At 64.9% G+C, this 18,372-nt stretch overlaps 1 protein-coding gene across 1 annotated transcript in view; it reads left to right on the forward strand.

Annotated features, from left to right (window-relative positions):
* Positions 1-246: 246 nt before the first annotated feature.
* NOTCH1 (notch receptor 1) overlaps positions 247-18,372 on the forward strand; it is a gene marked incomplete at its 5' end in the record, with an annotated part of 45,553 nt that continues 27,427 nt past the window's right edge. Inside the window, 2 exons of the mRNA XM_079705794.1 lie at positions 247-307; positions 2,066-2,147. Coding sequence (XP_079561920.1) covers positions 247-307; positions 2,066-2,147 — 143 coding nt within the window. The remainder of the gene's footprint in view (positions 308-2,065; positions 2,148-18,372) is intronic.

Below are 18,372 nucleotides of genomic sequence, written 5' to 3' on the forward strand. Positions count from 1 at the left end.
TGGGAGGGATCGCAGGGGTGCGGGGTGCGGGGCGCGGGGCGCGGGCGCAGCGGAGGAACGATCGTGGGCGCGGAGACGGGCCGGCGAGGTCGCGAGAGCGCAGCGTCGCCCTCCAGCCAGGAAGGAGAGGGCAGTAGCGGGCCGCCACCGCCCGTGGGACAGTCCGGAGCGCGCGTGTGCGCCCGAGCCCCGCCGGCCGGGCGCAGGAGGCCGCCACCGGGCGCAGCGGGCAGCCGGCGGGCAGGCATGCCGCCTCTCCTGGCGCCCCTGCTCTGCCTGGCGCTGCTGCCCGCGCTCGCCGCACGAGGTAGGCGACCGCCCGCCGCGAGCCCGCAACTTTCCGCGCCTTCGGAAACTTTTGGCGGCGCCCTAGGCGCGCGCCCCGGGTGGCTGGGAGCGGGCGGCCAGGGTGGGGAGGGGGACCGGGCGACCTGGGGCAGTGTAGGGGCCGGAATCCCGGGCTCGGGGAGAAGGACTGACCCTCCCCCGCTCCGCCTGTCCCATCGGGGCGGACTCACGCGGCTTGCTCCTGGAACCGAGTTTGGGGCCGGGTTTGAAGTCGGGTTTGAAGCCGGGCGTGGGCCTCTGGGGGCCCGGGAGACCCAGTCCTGGGCTCGTCCTTCGCCAGCCGCGCGTGGGGCTCGCCGCCGGGGCGGGCGGACGAGCTGCCTACTACTTTTCGATTTGAATCGAGTCGGTTTTGGTTTCCTGTTGCTTTGGGGCCATTTATCTTTTCTCTTCGCCTCTTGCCCGCGCCGGGGGCGGATGTTGGGGCGTGGAGCGTGGGGTCCGGGGTGCCGCGCTGATCTTTACGGAGCCGCACTGCCGGACCCGGCCGCCGGGCGTGGTGGGCAGAGGGGAGTTGGGCGGGCCCGGCGGGCCCGGCCTCCTTCCCGAGTAAGAGAGTTTGCGCAGGGCCGGGGCGAGGGGCGCGGACCCAGTCGTCCCCGGGCTCCTGGCCGCCCCGCCCGCGGTGTCCCCTCCCCACACCGGGTCGCTGCCCCCATCCCGGCTCACAGTTTCTGGGAGGGGGCGTGTGTGCGGAAGACTGCTGCTGCTGGTGGGACTTGCACTTCGTGGAGTTCAAGTTTGGAAACCTTGCGGGGGGGGGGGGGGGTGGGGGGCGGCGTGGTGGGGGGGCGGTCATTCCTCTCTCCACTTCACATCAAGAGGATCTCCGAGGAATCGATGGTGATTAATTCTTCTCTTCCCCTAAAAGTTGGAGGGAGTATTAGCTCCCTGGTTCCTGAAGTTAGGGTTTGGTGTCACACCCCGCCCCGGCCCCCATGGGGGGCTTAATTTACATAGCCCTGGTAAGAGGGAGAGGCACGGGCTTGATTAGTTGACCCCTTCCAGGGAATGGGGTCGAATTCCTTCCAAATGGAGCATCTTCATCCCCCTCCCCTGGGTGTGTGTGTGGGGGGGGGGCTGCCACTGAAGATGTCTGCCCTGGGGAGCTGGTATTGGGTGTCGGTGGAGGCGCGGCCCGGTCCCCGGGGTGCAGTCCCGGTGCCCCAGGAGGCGGCCCTGGCGCGACAATGGGCCGCTCTGATTCCTCCGGGCCGGCGCTTTGTTGGCGGGAGGGGCAGCGGGCCTTGCAGCTGTCGCATTTTCCCACGGGCGGAGGAGCTGAGTGTGGCCAGGGCTGCCCACCCCCAACTCAGCGCCGCCCCCTCGAAGAACTTGTTTGAACAGCAAGACAATCCTGGTGGTTGGATAGGGGCCCCAGCCCAGCCAGGGTCCGCAGCAAAGACGGGGTGGGGAGTGAGAACTTGGGGAGTGTGGCCCGGGGTCATCCCAGCTTTCCTCCACTGCTGTCCCCAAGGCGTCTCAGGCCACCCCGCCTCCACTTGGAGCGTGACCTAGCCACCCGCCCCCCATCAGCGGGCTCCCCCTCCCTCCACTGCTGACCCCAGAACTCTGGGCGGAATGTTGAATCCCCTTGGGGTTCATGCCAGGCTTCCTGGGGCCCCCGGTCCCCAGCAACCCCATGACAGGAGGTGAGGGGTGGGCAGTGCCCCTTGGGGTGCTGGCCAGGCTGACATCTCCCTTTGCCTCTCCCCAGGCCTGCGATGTTCCCAGCCCGGCGAGACCTGCTTGAATGGCGGGAAGTGTGAAGTGTTTCCCAACGGCACCGAGGCCTGTGTGTGAGTATGCGCCCCTGCAGGGACCTGTTGCTTTGTCCGGAGCAGAGCCCCTGCCTTCTGCAGCGGGCCAGCGGGGACAGAACACTAGGCCATTGTCTTCTGGAGATGGCCCAGAAGGCTGGGCGAAGTCACGTGCTAGTTTTATTGGACAAAGTCTGGCAATTACTTAATCACCAGCAATTATGCTGCGTGTGGAGCTGGCCTGGCCCATAGAGGTTGGAGCGCTCCTTTGTGGGCCACCTCAGGCTCCCGGGGAGCTAGGTGGGAATCGCTGGTACCCCATTTCTTTCCGAAGTCCCTGTGAAATAATTTGACCTTCCGGGGAGGCTCTGGAGCATCTGTAGAGAGGCCCAGCCCTCACCGCCCTGCCAACCGGGAGGTGTACCTCTTCTGGGCAGGTGAGCGCCTCCTGGGCAGGTGATGCCTCTCAGCCAGAAACTGACCATTTCAAAGCCAAACCCACCCTTCCCAGCCCTCTGCCTCCCCTGCCTACTTCTCTCTGGCCTCAGGTGAGGTTGGGGAAGGGAAGTTGGAACTTGTTGGCTTGTTGGCTGTGCCCACCTCCGTTGGGTGCGGGGGTGGGAGTGCCTGCCAGAATCTTGGTTTCTGTCCTGGCATCTGCAGCTCTGGCCTCCTAACCGGCTGGCCCTTCACCTTCCCAGCCTTGAGTCCTCAGCTGTGAACTGAGGTCTGTGGTCGGGTAATCTGCTTAGAATCTACTGCCTGGCCGCCTGCCTCTGGGTACCAGTCAGCCTCAGCGAAGTTCTTCTGCTGTGGCTGATGCCCTTCAACTTGAGTTCGTCCCTGATGGGAATAATGAGGAGGTGCTTGGCGGCTGGAGAAACGCCCCCCTCCCCAGGCTGCCCAAGTGGCGCGCCCTCATTCCAACTGCTGAGGACCCATTCCCTTGACAACCCCCAGCCCGGTTCACGGCTGCCCAGCCAGTGGGCAAGCAGCCCCTCCTTCCACTGCCTCCCACCCTCCCCAGACTGAAGCCAATTAAGCAGGCCTGTGAGCAGTTTAATGGACAAAGCGCATTGTGTCTTTGTCAGACGCTAATGAATGCGCACTACTTTTTTTTTTTTTTTTTTGCTTTTTGGGGGCCTTTTTCTCCTGCAGAAGAGCCTCACCGACGCTTGATGCCCTAAATCTTGTTTCCTTTCATTCAGAGACCGACAGCTGGGATTCAGTGGAAGTGCAGTGGCTATTGTTGAGGAGGTGGATTAATGCTGGGTGATTAATTATGCGTGGCTTCCCAGAATGCAGACTCCTTCCCTGCCGCCCCTCAAGCTCCTGCTACAGCTTGGCCGCTCAGCTCACTGGGGGGTGTGTGTGTCTGTGTGTAGGGGCGGGGGGCAGCCTCCACATTTCTGCAGAGGGCTTTGGGAGGGTGGGGGGGAGTGCTGTGCTGAGGAAAGTGGGAGCAGTCTCTTCTTGTCTGACCGGGGAGCCGGGACAGCCCGGGGCCTCCCGGGGCCAATGTTCCAGCCGAGTGTTGCCTGGGCGGGGAAGGGGGTGCCTTGGGGTACAGGCTGCTGCGGCTTACTCGCTGGCCTCAGGGTGAGGCACTTCAAGGGGACAGGGGCGTGCTCTCCCGCTCTCCAAGCCTGGGCACTTTGGGAGTCCTGTCCCCCAAGACGGCTAGGGATCAGGGCTGTGGTGCCGGCCTTTCTCCTCCCTTGGGCCCGGCGCCCCGCCCCCCCCTTGGCGGGAAGCCTGCCTGTCTGGCCTGGCACCCGGCCGGGCTCGGCACACAGAGACCCCATTGTGCACACCCCACAGATTCACTTGGAAGACGAACGGAAGCGCCGTCCTCAGAGGCCGCACCACTGGGCACCCCGGGTGGGAGGCAAGGGTATCAGAGCCACGACCAGCCGGCCGGTCCCGGCTCTGCAGAGGCATGGGTCCAGGCTCCCCGGGCAGTTTGGGGGGCGCTGCGGTCACCCCGGGGCCTGTGCCTTCCCGCTCTCGCCCATCACCCACCGTTGCACGGAGGCCCCGGGAGGTCTGCTCATGGGGGAGGCCCTGCTCTCCCAGCTGAGAGGGAGCCACTTTCTTTCCTCAAAGGTGTCAGGGTGCAGGCTTCTGGAGCCCTGCTGACCTGGCTGTGAGTTCTAGCTCGGCAGCAGCCAGCCAGGACCCTCAGAAAGTTCCTTGACTTTCTTGTTGATTTGCTGGCTCCCGCATGGCCAGGGCGTGGGAAACGGTGGTGTCATTGTGCCAGGCGCGTTAATCGCAGGTGACTCATCTGTTTCCACCCCAAAGAGAAGGAACCTTCCCCAGAAGCTGCCAGTCAGGTGTCTGCAGGGCTCAGGGTGGGAAAAAGAGGTTCGTGTTGGTGTGAAGGCCCTCCGGGAAGTCACAGAGAGCCGCTGCCTGGCTGGCCAGTGGCCGCTGTGGGAAGGCTGCGTGTCCCCATGGGCCGAGTGCTGTCTCTGGACAGTGGCTGTGTGTGGCGGCCCGGGGGCTGCCAGGGGAGGCTGGTGGCCCGGGGGGCAGGCTAAGGCGGGTCTTTGCGACCCTCTGCGCGTCTCCAGCCCCCGTGCCGCCCCACCAGTGCTGAGGAGATACCGAAGTGGGCTCCCTCTCTTTCCTTTTGATTGGGGTGGCGGTGTGGGAAGGCCTCTGGGGGCTGCCATCTGTGGGGTGAGCGTGCGTCTGAAAGGCTTGTTGGTGGGGGGGGCTGCTGCTGGGTGCTGGGCTGGGAGCTGAGGCTCCAGGATGGCTCAGATGCTCCCCCTGCCTGCGAGAAGCTCAGAATTTTACCGGGGCGTCTTCCAGGTGATTGCAGAAGTGGGCTGCACCGTCGTCGTCGTACCCAGGGTACCTGGGAGGGAAGTCCGGCCAGCCAGCGTGTGGTGGCCCTCAGTTTTGGACGATCCTGTATTTGAGGCCTGGCTCTGCCGCCCAGTGGCTTCGTGACCTCAGGTCATCGGGTCACCTGAATCCAGACCGCGCCCCCCCCCCGCAACCAGTCTGTCATTCGGGGCTGACCCACGATTGATCTCTTGGTGATGCATAAGGTTGCGTAAGCGGGGCACGCAGCAGGCACAGGGCAAGGGTCTGTTTCCTCCCTGTCTTCTCCTTTTGAGTTGATGCTGCTGGTTTCAGGATCCTCATTTGAGAGTGTTTAGTTGGCTAATGAGTTAACTCAGAGAACCAGAAAGGTGCAGCCTGCTGGGCCCGAGCCGGCGCGCTGCCCGGGAGGGGCTGGCCAATTCGGAGGACTATCGCCCACGATGGCTCCCATCGGTGCCTTCCTTGTTTGCATCTGCGGTTCTGCGCGCCTGTCGTGTGCTGGGCTCTGCTCTGGACTTGGGCACTGTGGGCTCAGGGCAGACACAGCCCCTGTCCTCATGGAGTCCACTTTCCGGTGTGGGGCAGGAGAGGCAGCATGAACACGTGACGTGTCAGGTGGAGGTGAGCACGGCGGGTGGGGCTCGGAGCAGCCCCGTAACCATGGGGATCAGGCATGTAACGGAGCACAGAGAAGGTGGCACTTGGCCCCAGCATCACACAGCGCAGAGTGGAGCCCGGCCCTAGCTCTTTCTCCAGAGCGTGTGTTCCTAACCACTGCCGCATCCTGCCTGCACTGCCCCGGGCCCTTGCTGGCCATTCTGTGAGGAAGCAGGGCGGGGATGACAACTTCCCTTAAAAGAGGAGGTTCAGAGGGCTGGGTGGAAGTGACTGGGCTGCCCGGCTGCAGAGGGATGGAACGTTTTGCGTCTCTGTCACCTGGTCCGTCTGTTTCCAGTGAGTCACCTGCGAGCCTTGGGCGAGGCGTGGGGTGGGGGTGGAGGGAACAGGTTAATTCTCATCCTCACTCCTAGGCTGAGAGCGAACAAGGTCTGTACAGGACTTCCTCTGTTTATGCAGAGCCCGGGCTCCAAGGACGCAGGGTTAGAAAAACACACGGTAAACGCACAGCGTCAGCTAGAAAGCTTCACCTCCTGCCTCTGACTGCAGAGGGACATCAAGGAACACACGATCTCTGCAGGAAGGTGCCTTCTGGGGCCTGGCCCTGCCTCTGTACAGCAGCCAACGTTTTTTCCATTGAGAAAATAATAGTGACGTGTTTTAACAAAGAGAAAAAAGAAAACTGTGCCCTTAGCTGGAAGAGAGTGGGGCAGGGTAGATAGCTGATGGAGGAGAAGCTCTTCATCAGGACAGCTGAGTGGGGTCTGGGTGGCGGGGGGCGTGGGCTGGCTGCTGGGACCCCGGGAAGCTGGAGTGGAGGGGCGGGGGGCGGCTCCAGAGGGCATCACAGCTCCAGTCCCCGAGTGCTGGGTGGCAGCCCGAAGGTCCCATGAGAGCTGGGACTGGCTCTCTTCTTCACTGACCGTGACTCTGATGGGTGGCCATGGCTGTCGCTGGCAGGTGGGGCCCACTGGGCAGTGCCGGGCTGGGCTGAGGGGGTGCGCCCTCCTGGGGTGGGGAGGGCACCTTTCCTGCTTCGTGTCTTGTCTATAAATAGTGAAAGGATGTGGCTTTGCAGAGTTGATTGAGCATCCTGATTGCTTTCCTCAATAACGTAACGATGATGCCTCCACACACAGACAGCTGCTTTTATCCGGCCTCATAAAACCCCCGGCAGACTTTTCTTCACCAGGCTCATACCCCCTTGGGGTGGTGGCCAGCTCTGCTTTTTTCTAAACCCCCAGTTTCCCCAGGTTGGGAAAACTGAGGCTGAGAGATGAAGAGGCTGGGAAAGGGGGTGGGGATCTGAGGCCAGCTTGCATCGGCTTTTGCCTTCATGTTCGGGCATATCCAGAACTTTTCAGACTCTTTCCAGAGGCTTTAATGAGTGGCTGGCTTCGGGGCATCACGACTGTGGGTCAGGATGTGTTTGACAGTCCTGAAGCTCCCGGTGGGGCTGTCTCTGGTGGGCCCCACCTCGTGCCCCGCCGCAGACAATCTAGCAGATACAGAGCCAGCTGGCTCTGGTTTGCTGTGCCCCCTTGGACTCGCGTCTCCTTTCTGGGCCCCAGGTTCCTCCTCTGTACGTGAAGGTAGGGGGTTAGGTGGCCCCTGGAGCTCCCTTCCAACTGCATCCCCGCAGGACCCTGGGATGGGCCTGTAGATGCCCGGATGGTGGCAGTGGGCAGCAGCATGGTGGGAGAGAGGTGGAGAGGTGGAGTGCAGAGGTGCCCAGGAGTCAGACCTGGCTGTACAGCAGGGCAGCTTCTGCTGGTCTGGGGCCAGCTCTGGGCTCTGGTGGCCCGCTGGGTGGGGACACACCCACTGGAGAGGGAGCAGTGATTGACAGGTACTGCAGAGGAAGGGCTGGCGGGCAGACGAAGGCCCTTTGCCAGAGTGGCTTCTGTTGGCTTCTCCCCCGGCAGCTCCTTTCTCGAGGCCTTGCCACCCTCCCCGGCTCTGCTTTCTGAGAACAAGGGAGCTGCCGACTAGACTGGGGGGGGGATCGATATTTGCTTTTTGGTGGTCAGTTGCACATATCCTAAGTTTTATGATTTTAGCTGTTTAAAGTGTACATTTCAGTGGCATTTAGTACATTCACAAGGTTGTGGAACCATCGCCTGTATCTAGTTCCAGAGCTTTTTCATCACCCGGAACAAAATCCCGTACCCATTAAACAGGCGCTCGCCCTTCTCCTCCCCGCCAGCCCCTGGTGAGCACTCATCTACTATCTGTCTCTGGCGTTACCTGTTCTGGACGTTTAACACACGTGGAATCATGCCTCTCCTCTCTCTTACCCGTCTTCTTTCACTCAGTGTGCGTGTCCGTGCCTCGCTCCTCTGGGCGCTGGACTTGACCTGCCTGAGACTGTCAGGGACTGGCTGGCGGTGGCACCAGCGTCCTAGTCCTTATGTGGTCTTGGACAGAAGTCCAGAGGAGGTGGGTGCTGGGGGTGGTGGATGTATGGAAGGCTTCCTGGAGGAGTTGGTGCTCATTTCCGTGCCTGTGTGGCCGCCCGCCTGGCAGCCACGGAGCCCCCTCGAGTGGGGCCCGGCACATATTGGGTGTATTCGTTAGGATGGCCCAGTGTGCCCGCGGTCCCAGCCTGCTCAGGGCTCCACGTCAGCTTGCGGCCTCGGCTCCTGCCCCTGGGCCTTGGCTGGCGCCGGCTGAGCACCAGCGGGCCCAGAGGAGGGGCACACAGGGCTCCAGGGCCAGCGCCCCACCTGCCCGGCGTCAGGAATGCTAGGGGAAAGCGGACTTTTATTGAGCACTTACTAGGGGCTGGGGCTGGGGCTGGGCGGGCAAGGCAGACGCAGGCCCGGCCTGTGCAGGAGAAGGAGGCCCGTTGTTTCAGAGCCAGGCTTCAGGGCAGACGCCTTAACCGACTGCGGTGCGAGGCCGGTGCTGTGGGTACACCCCGCCCGGGTGCCCCAGGCCTGCCGCGGCCTTGGAGTGAGTCCACCGTGGAGACGGCAGGCAGATGGGCTGGGACAGGTCAGCAGACAGTGCAGCCGCAGGCAGGAGGCGCAGCTAGGAGCAGCGGCGGGCAGTAAGGCTCTGGATGTGAGACCCTCGGCCCCTGCCCACGTCATCTGCCTGCTTCCCGGCCTTTTCCTGGGGTGGGAGCACATCCTTTCCTGGACCCTCAGGGTCAGCTCAGAGTTACTGGGTGCACCCCTAGCGGGAGGCACTCAGCCTTGTGTGACAGGAGAGAGGGCCAGGGGTCTGGCCCTTCGCTCTTAGCCACAGATGGGTCCCCTCCAAGTGGCCCTCGGGGCTCAGGGAGGCTCCGTGTCTCCTACAGGGCACCAGAGGGGCCCGCGGGCCCTTGAGAAAGTGGCCCTCCTACGGTGTTAGCATCTGGATACCTGCTCGGCCCCAGTGGGGAGGGTCGAGCTGGTCCCCGTGTCACAGGTGGGGTAGCTCTCTACGCATCTCTGGGGTGCATGGAACTATGGGAAAAGAACCCCTTCCCAGGGTTTCACCACTGAGGGGTCCCTTCTTGCTGAGGGTCTCCTCCCCCCGCCCCGCACCCTCTGCCCCTGCGATGGAAGCATTCTGGGAAAGGGGGCCCTTGACCTCGCCGTCCACTCCCCCAGGCTCGGGGGCAGGGGTCATCATCCTGTCGTCCACGCTTTGGGGTGTATTAGGTTAAGCATTGCCTTCCTGACACCAAGCTGCTGCCTTGAGTGGGCACCCATCAGGTGGGGTGTGGACACCTCCAGAGGGCCCGGCCTCTTCTGCCAGGCAGCGCGCCCCACTCTGCGGCTCAGGCCTCCTGGGGCCCCCTGCCACGTGCTGCACTGGGGGGTCTTGGGCTCTCCTGGGCTGGGGCTGGGGGCCATCCTGGAGGTCTGACCTGGAGCCTCTCTCCGCCTGAGCGATGGTGGTAGCCCTCACGGTTTCCTGGAAGGAGTGCCCGGGGTCCTGGCTCCCAGCGGGCCTTGACGGGGGTGGGGGATGCCCTGGGGAGGCCTCACCTCCAATGCCTACACCGCGGTTCCCAACCCTGAGAGTCGCTCAGGCAGGCTGCCAGCCCCCGCCAGCCTTGATCTGGGAGTCCTCGTGGGGCAGGTGCCAGGCCCAAATGCTGCTCCAGAACCACAGAGCTCACCCCCACCCCACGGCTGCCCGGGGACAGGTGGGTGCCGGGTGGGAGCCGCTCTCACCGGCAGTAGGCCAGGCCCAGGCCCAGCTCTGTTGTCGGGATTTTCGCCAAAGAAACGGCCGCATTGTGACCCTGCCGCGCGCAGCCTGGCCTGGCTCCGTGAGGTGGGAGCCGCGTCCCCGCCCGTCCCGCCTGCTCCGTCTGTCACCGGGCTGGGTGTCAGTCGTGTGTCTCTGAAGGGCTTGAATTGGTTGCTCTTCTCAGCTGGGTAAACGGTCCCTTGTCCCTCTGTTGACACTGTGATTTGCTGAACAAACTCCCGCCGCACAGGTGGCACGAAAGGCCAGCCTCACCCAGCCCAGCCAAGGCCTCGTGCAGGCGGGTCCCGCGTCGTCACATGGACCTTAGTGTGAGGGCGGTGGGCCTGGGAGAGGGGCTGAGGGTCTGAGACACTCTGGATGGGGGACAGGCAGCTGGAGGCTGGGAAGAGCCCCGGCTCTGGGCGTGGTGCCAAGGTGCCGCTCGGGCCCGGGGCCGTCCCCTTCTCCGGGGATCCCTCCCGGCCTCCCGCCTCCTTCACCCCACGATCATGGGCCAGCACGCGTCACAGCCGAGCGGCGGCCCCTCTGCCAGGCCCCGGGGAGGCCCCCTGCCCCGTTTCAGCATCGGCCAGCCAGCTGGGCCCCAGAAGCTGCCGGGAGGTCATGGCGCTGCCCGGGACCCTGGCCACCCCGGCAGATCGTCGAGGGCCCACGGGGGGACGCGTGTGCGAGGAGGTGGGCGGCAGCCTCTGGGAAGATCTGTCAGCACCCCAGCAGCAGGGCCTGGGGCGCGGGGACCTGCCTCCCACCATTTCCTCTCTGTTTCGGTTGTTGATAAGCCGAAACTGCACGGTTACTGGAAATGAGAGGTTTGGGGGAGAAGCCAGAGTTTTGAGTATGTGTGTTTTTCCCTGAGAGCTTTTCAGTAAGAGCGATGCTGAGCTAAAGGCTGGGCTCAGGCGGGGACGGGCGGGGGCCTGGTCACACTTCCGCCCCTTGGGGCCTCCGTCTCCTGTCCGTCCAGAGGGCTGGCTGGGGGAGGTGACTACCTCTGGGCCTTCTGGGTCAGCCGAGGGTCTCATTACCCCGCTCCCCAGGCCGGTACCGGCTTCTAGGGGGCAGCCCCACAGGGCGGGGCTCCCCTCACTTCCTCCTCCGGGGTCAGGATGAGGGTGGCCCCAGGCCTGTCTGGTTGAGAGCCAGACAGGGGAGGCCAGGCAGGGCTGTGTGTCCCAGCATCCACCATGGCAGGGGCCCAGACCGTGGTGGCGTCCTCCCGGGTGGTCCAGGGTCCAGGGCCGGCACAGCATAGGCACTCGGCAGGTATGTGGCGTGCGCGCCTGGTTGAGGGCTGGAGCCGTGGGCACGGAACAGGGAGTGGAGGCAGGTGGGCAGATCCAGGTTTTGGGAAGGCCCGGCTTGCAGGACACAGGGAGGCTCGGTCTGAGCCAGTTGCCCAGCACTGGGCTTCCCCCGTTCCAGCACGCTGCTCCTGCCCGGCCGGGCTGGGGTGGTGCGGCCATGCATAGCACGGCCTGTGCTGGGCTGTGTGACCTCGGGCTGCTCACTCACCTCTCTGAGCTCCCCTATGAGAAGTATCACAGATCGGTCCCACGTGGTGGTCCCGTGGGTTGATCCCGATGGGACGTGTCGGCTTAGCTTTACTCCACACTGGAGCTTGTTCGTAATACTCTGAGGCCTCGTCCAGAAAGCTCTCCCAGAGACCAGCCAAGCCCAGGATTTGGGCGAGGTCACGCAAGGGCAGAAGGTCATGCCCCACCCAAGAACCTACTGCTTTCCCCACAGGGAAGAGCCCCCCAGACGGCCCTAGACCCACACCAACTGTCCCAGGATGCCCGGGTGGCCCCAGCGTGTGACAGTGCAGGCCTGTCCCACGCAGGCCTGGGTGCAGCTGGCAGGATTCTGTCTTCTGGTGTTTGCTGTGCCCCCCGGTGCCTTGGGGACTGTGCTGGGCCTGGGGTGAGAACAAGGGCTGTAAGTGGATGGCCAGGGATACCATGGGCCCGTGTGCAAGCCTGGGGGGGCATGGGATCCTGGGGGGGCACGGGAGCCTGGTGGTCTGCCTTGGGTGGGGTGGGTGGCGGTGGGCAGGTGGCCTGCCTGAGCTGGGAGAAGGGTCCAGAGAGAGGGGCGCTAGTGGGGGGCCCTGGGGTCCCATGGAAGCCTGCACCCTGTGCTGCGGCTTAGTCAGGGGCCGGCTCTCCTTTGGCCTGGCCTGGGGGTGGCTGGCTGTGGCCTCCGTCCCCTCCGTCCCCAGAGCCAGACAAGACAGGAAGGAAGGCCACGCAGGCACTGTGGGTGAGGGTGGTGACAGGTGTCCGGCACTGCTGGGACCCTCCTGCTGCCCGGAAGGGGTGTGGGGGGGCCGGGGCCCAGAGTAGTCCCACCCACCGGCTGGGAGCTCCCCAATTCCCAGGCTTCTCACCCAGACACCACCCCCCCAATCTGGGGTTTTGAGTTTCAGCTGATATTGTGGGGTTGTAAGAATGCATTGTCTGCTCCGGCCCTCCCGGTCTGGGGAGAGCAGGCGGTCAGGCAAGAAATCCAGGCTGCTGGGGGCAGGGGGCGGGGGACAGCTGGGGTGCAGGGGACCCACACATTCCTTCTCTGCCCAGGGAGCTCCTTCTGGCCCTTTAGCTGCCTCTAGGGGGGCGGCTGTGCTTGACTGTGCCCTGGTGGCCGGCGTCGGGCCACCCTTGGGGGCAGGAGAGGTTAAGAGCTGCATTCAAATCCAGGTGGTGCCATGGGCATAACCTGGCTGAGCCCTGCTTTTCTCATCTGTAAAATGGGCCCAGTGTGTCCTTGCAGGGCCGTTTCAAGAGTAAGACGAGATACAGCTGGCAGAGTCCAAGTAGGTCCGGGAGTGGGAGAGGGGTGTCCACAGTTTCTTCCTTCTGGGACCCATGTGAGGGGGACCTTGGTGTCCTCCCCCTGCATTCTCGACCAGACGCTGGACACAAGCGGGGCTGCCCCCAGCGTCTACCCTGGTCAGCGGGAGAGGACAGGAGCGCCGCCGGGCCACCCTTCCCTCTTCCCGAACCCCCGGGACGGCATCTGCTCCTGAGAGCAGAGGCGGGAAGTTGCAGAATGGTTTCTGGCTTTGGTGCGGAGCTCGGTCTGCAGTTGCTGACTTAATTAATCGAGTTTTGGATTAAGCCCTCCCCGTGGCGCCAGGCTGCGCGCGCATCCATCCCTTCATTGCATCCGAGCGTCTGGGGACGCAGGTCTGGCTCCGTCCTGCTTGGGAGAAGAGGCCCCCGGCAGCTGTGGGGACCCCTGGCAGTAGGGGCGGCAGGCTCGTCCACGTGGGTCTCAGGGGGCCGTTGGGGTGAGCTCAGGGAAGGACGCCCATTCCAGCCTTTCTCCAGCTTCAGGCTCCATCTTTTGGGGGTGGTTGGTAAATTCCCCCAGCAGAGTGTGGGGGCATGGGGGCCAGCAGGCTTTTCTCACACGCCCAACAGCCCCCGGGGCTCTCTCGGGACAGCTCGTTCCCGGGACACCCTGGCCCCGTTGGCTGTGCCTTTTGCAGTGTCCGGGGCCGGGGGGGCTGGCCAAGCAGCGGCCGTCCCTGCCCCATGGGTGGGTCTGGGTTGCCTCTGCCCGCTGCAGCTGGGCCATCTCCGGGAAGCCGCTTGACCTCTGCACCGGCCCTTCCCGTCCCTTCAGACGGGCAAGCCACTTCCCACGTCAAGGGTGGGGCAGCTCTGAGCGCCGCGGGGGGCCGTGAGCCACGGGCGGGCGGGCATTGTTTTCCCTGCAGTGGGAAAGGTGGCTTCCCGGGAGGATGGCTTCCGTCCCACACAAAGGGTTTCCCCGTGCTCCGGCACTTCCTATTTCCAGCATATTTTAAACCATCCAAAGATGCAACTTGGGAGAAAGATTCAAGACAAAGAGCGGAGAGTGCTGGGAGCAGCTGCTGGGGCCAAGTGCGCTCCACACCCCACCCCGCCTGGGACCAGGTTTCCTCCTCTGCCCGCTGCTGCCATTCCGGGCTGAGGATTACTGTTGTTCGGGGTTGGGGTCTGTCGGCATCAGACCTGGCTGGTCCCTTTCCAGGGTCCCCCATCCCTCTGCAGCCCTGACTGCGCTTCTCCTCCTTCCCGAGGCTATGGGAGCCAGGGCAGGGACCCCCCCCCCGCCGCCAGGCAGCTCTGAGCTGCCCCAGCCCAGCGGCTGCACAGGCCGGAGGGAGTCCACAGCTCAGCCAGGTGCTGGCTGGCCCCCTGCAGTCACTTCCTGGGGCAGTGGGGCGGCAGGTCGGGCAAGGGGGCAGCAGTCCCACACTGTAGCCTCCAGACCCATGGAGGGCCGACCACGCTCCGGGCTGACCCAGGCACACCCCACCTGACCCATGCCCTGGGTGGGTGGGTACCCCCTGATGCAGAAAGGGGCAGAGATGAGGGGAGCACAGAGGGCCATCTTCCAGTTGTCCCTCGGGCACAGCAGAGTCACAGCTGGGACCCAGCCTGTCCCTCAGACAGGTATCTGGACAGAGGATCCTGCAGGCTTGAAAGAAACCTGGGGACTTTGCCTGCTGTGGCTCTTCGTCCTGCGGGCTTTGGGGAGGTGAGGGCAAGGGGCCGTCGGAGTCACCAGGCGCCCTCTCACCCTGGCTCTCATGTCTCCCCGGGGGGCTCTGTTCCCCAGAGCTGTGCTGTCCTGGCTGTTCCCAGTGAGGAAGGACCCCAGAACCCCGGGTGGGCGCAGTAGGGGGCGGCCAGCAGACGTCACCGAACACGCCCCCACACCTGCCGTGAGCACATCATCCATTAGCAGCTGGTGCCTCCTGGAAGGTGTGACCCCTTGGACTGGCCTCTGCCCAAAGGAGCCCAGGACCGCCCCCCCAGGCCTTGGCCAGGAACACAGTTGGGCTCCTCTTGGGGAGGAGCTGGGGACCCAGAGTCTGGCGCCCCCCTGTCCTGCTCTCTCTGGGCCTCAGTCTCCCTGTTCAGTCTGCAGGTGGCCCCAGTCGCCTGGGCTGGGACAGGGGTCTCAGAACCTCCTGGCCAAGCTGCCCAGGGGTGGGCGGGCCTGCCTGCCTGGCAGTGGGCCTTAGTGTTCTTTGTTCAGCACCATGGACCACCGCTGGGGAGAAGTGCGGGTACCGAGATGAGACATCCATGCTCCCTGGCCCCCGTCATCAGGGCCCTGGTGACACTGTGGGTTGGAGGGTGCTGGGCAGAAAGCCTGTGGGAGGAGGCTGTGCTGGTGTGGGGAGAGGGCTTCTCGGCCGGAACCCACTGCAGGCAGAGCTGGGCCAGGCTATGGGGTGGGAGGGGCCTCCGGCTGTGGGACCCACAACTTGGGGACGGGACCCCAGGTCCTGACTCGGCCTCCCTGGGAGCAGGCAGCTTGGTGGACCCCAGCTTAGGGGCGGGTGTTTGGGAAGGGTAACCACCCCACTTTGTTGCTTGTGAGTAACCATGCTGCCCTCTGCGGCTAGAGGAAACTTTGGACTAAGGAGGTGGTGGGAAGATGGGCTGGAACGGATGCTGGTGGAGGGGCTGTCCCAGGGGCGGGCAGGGGGAGTCTGCCTTCCCTGCTACTCCGGGGACAGGTGGAGCCAGGTGAGAACAGGACGGCTGCAATCAGCCAGGGGCTCCTTCCCCCTGGGGCTTGGGATGCAGGCTGCCTGGTCGGGGGGCCAGGGCCCAGGGACCTGCAGAGCTGTCCCTTTCTGTGTTGGGTGGTGCGGCCCCTGCCCACCTTTGGGGTGCAGGCTCCGGGCCCTGCAGATGTGGCCTCCGGCTGGGGTTACAAGCTCATCCTGCACGTCCTGGCCCCCAGGCAGTGTGGGGTGGGCCGGGGCCCTCTGTGCCTGGGGAGCCTTTGTGTCCCTCACGGCTTTCCTTAAACAGGTGCACCTCCCCAGGTGCAGCGAACATGTTCCCAGGGACGCATCGGTGAATTGCGTGCAGATCAAGTCCAGCAGCACTGGCTAGAGCGAGTGTCTCCTCTGTCCACGTGGCCAGGTTGCCTCTGCGTGGGGACTTCTGTGAGCCCACGCAGTCCCCTCGACCCCTCCCCGCACTCACAGGAAACCGAGGCCCAGCCAGACGGGGCACACCGCAGAGCCGGGGCTGGCAGAGCGGGAGGAGCCCCCTCTGGGCCCCCAAAGTCCCTTTGACCGAACTGTGTCTCACCCACCCACTGGGGGAGCCCCTCCCTGGGGCACCTCTGTCCCTCCCGCAGGAGGAAGGGGGACAGCAGCACATCGCTGACCCCCGCCCGCCCCCCTCCCGGCCAGGGCGCAGGGCCTGTGCTCACCCCGGCCTCTGCCCCACTGGACCGGAAACTCCTTGAGGGCAGAACTGAGTAAATCCCTCCTCAGGACTGAGTCCCTCCCCCTTGGAACTGAGGGGAGGAGGGAGCTGTCATCTGTCCCCTGGGGGCAGCAGATGGCCTGCTTAACTTAGAAAGGAAAACAGCACAATTTAGAATTAGTCCCGGGTGAAAGGGTGAAAGGTCGAGGCAACATCTGCCTCCGGATGCTTCTTTCTGGGGTTGCATTTCTATGGAGCAGCGCTGGCGGGGTGTGGCAGGGAGGGCCGAGCGGACACAGTGGAAATTTTGAGGCGGGAACAAAGCTCCAGGCCAGCGGGACCACAGCCATTTGGTGTTCCTCCTGGGGGGGGGGCGGAGCCGCTGTGGGGGGAGCCAGCCCCTCTGCAGCCCTTCTCCTGGGGCCTTCAGCCCCACCTGTCACTCACCTGCCGCTGGCCAGGCGGGGCCAGGACAGGTCACCCCGCCCAGGCGGCCAGGCCGTGTGTGGGTGGGAGACAAGGCCAGCGGAGGAGCAGGTGCCGGGGTGACCGCCTTCCGGAGGGGAGCCAGGAATGAGGAGCCGTCGTGGGCCCCGGGTGCCAGGGGGGGTTCCTATCCGGTGTGCAGGAGGCTCGTGCCCCCCCGCCACCCCCCGCCCGTCTCGGGTTCTCCACATGGCCCCGGACGGCCCCTGGCCTGGAATCGCACGGCAGGTGTTGGGTGTGACTTCCCTCTCCAAGCCCAGGCACCTGTCCCCGCCAGGCACTTACACTGACCTGCCAGGACAGGTGTCAAGGACAGAATGGCCGTGAGGGGCTTTGCTCGCTGGTGCTGGTGGCCCTGGCCGTGTCTGAGCAGCCTCATGGGCCCTCCGCCTTCTTAGGGACGGGTCAGTGCCGTGGGTGCCTCCCCAGGAAGCCCAGCACTACAGCCAGGGTAGGAGAGAGGTGCAGACAGGTCCAGGGGACAGAGGGGACGTGGCTGGGGGCTGGCCAGAGCAGGGACAGAACTCGGGGGTGGGGGCGGGCGGGCGCTGGGGAGTGGCCTCCGGGACTGGCTGAAAGCTGCTCCGCCACCCCCCACCCCGCCCCAGGCCCAGACCCTGCCCGCCTGGCTCAGGGCTTCCTCCCTCCCAGCTGAGGCTCCAGGCCAGACCCTGGGCGTACCTCACACCCCATGAAGCACCTGCCTCGGCAGTCCCACCCCCGGAGGCTGCCCCTCCCTCCGGCCCTGCCCGTCCCCTGGCTGGGGTGCTGCTGGACGGCGGCCAGGCCCAGACCCAGCCCCGGAGCCAGCCCGGATGGGCAGCATGCCTTCACGGCAGCGTCCACCAGGCCTGGGCGGGAGTGGGGAGGACAATGGGCCCCCTCAGCTGCCGCCTTCCCCACAGAGGGGCCTCCCTGGCTCCTGCCCCGCCCACTGGGGCTGGCGGCCGCCGCGCCCGGGCCTGCAGCAGCTGCTGCCCGCGTACCCAGCCACAGGCACACCTGCTCCCCAGCCGCCCTTTGTCGGCGCTGCCGACGCCTGATTTACTGGGTGCGTTTTCCCTCTTGCTGGCCCAGCATGATACAACCTCACTGGCCGGGATGCTCCCGGTCCAGGCGGATTCTCCCACAGTCCTCCACGTTAGGCTCCCCATTCAGGATGGGACGGAGGGCGGTTGGTTCAGGGGCGCACTGCCCCATGGCTGGAGGGTCTAGGGTTGTGCGTCCGAGTGGGCCCTTCTGGTCCACTTGGGAACACGGCTGAGCAGGGGACTGCTCTAGTGGCGGCAGGCCCCAGGGTGCCCCGCCGCCCCGGGACCATTGATGCAGCCCTCGCCTACAAGAAGGACGGTGCTGGGCAGCCTCGTGTGGATTCCCCTGAAAGCCGTGGGGCAGGCCCGCCTCATCTTGCCCATGCGGGTGGGCTTCCCTCCCCTTGGAGTTGGCGGGATGGGGGCAGGGCCCAGAGGCGAGAGGGAGGCGTGGACAGGACTGGCTCCCATCCCGCTTTGATGACCTAGCACCCTCTGTGCAGCACCCACCGCCTGCCTGCTCCGTCAGTAGCTGGGGAAGAAAAAAGAGCCTTTTCTCCAAGCAGGAGCTGCAGCCAGCTCCTGCCTGACAACGGAGGGCATTGAGAGGTGGCGGGGGTGCTGCCTCCTGGGTCTTCCCCTCCCACCCCCAGGGCTCTGGGTTCCCAGTGCCACTCGGGCTGGGACCAGGCGGCCTGTAACTGGATCCACGCACAGTGGGGGTCACCCCGCCTTCCCCAGGCTCTGGGGTGTGGCCTTGCAGGAGCCAAGGTGCCAGGGCGCCAGCGGCACGGGGGCCGCGTGCTGGGGTCTGTGTCCCTCGCGAGGAGCTAGCCACCCCCCACTTCCTGAGCG

This window comes from Hyperoodon ampullatus (assembly GCF_949752795.1).
Source record: "Hyperoodon ampullatus genome assembly, chromosome: 6".
NCBI classification, from domain to species: Eukaryota; Metazoa; Chordata; class Mammalia; order Artiodactyla; family Ziphiidae; genus Hyperoodon; species Hyperoodon ampullatus.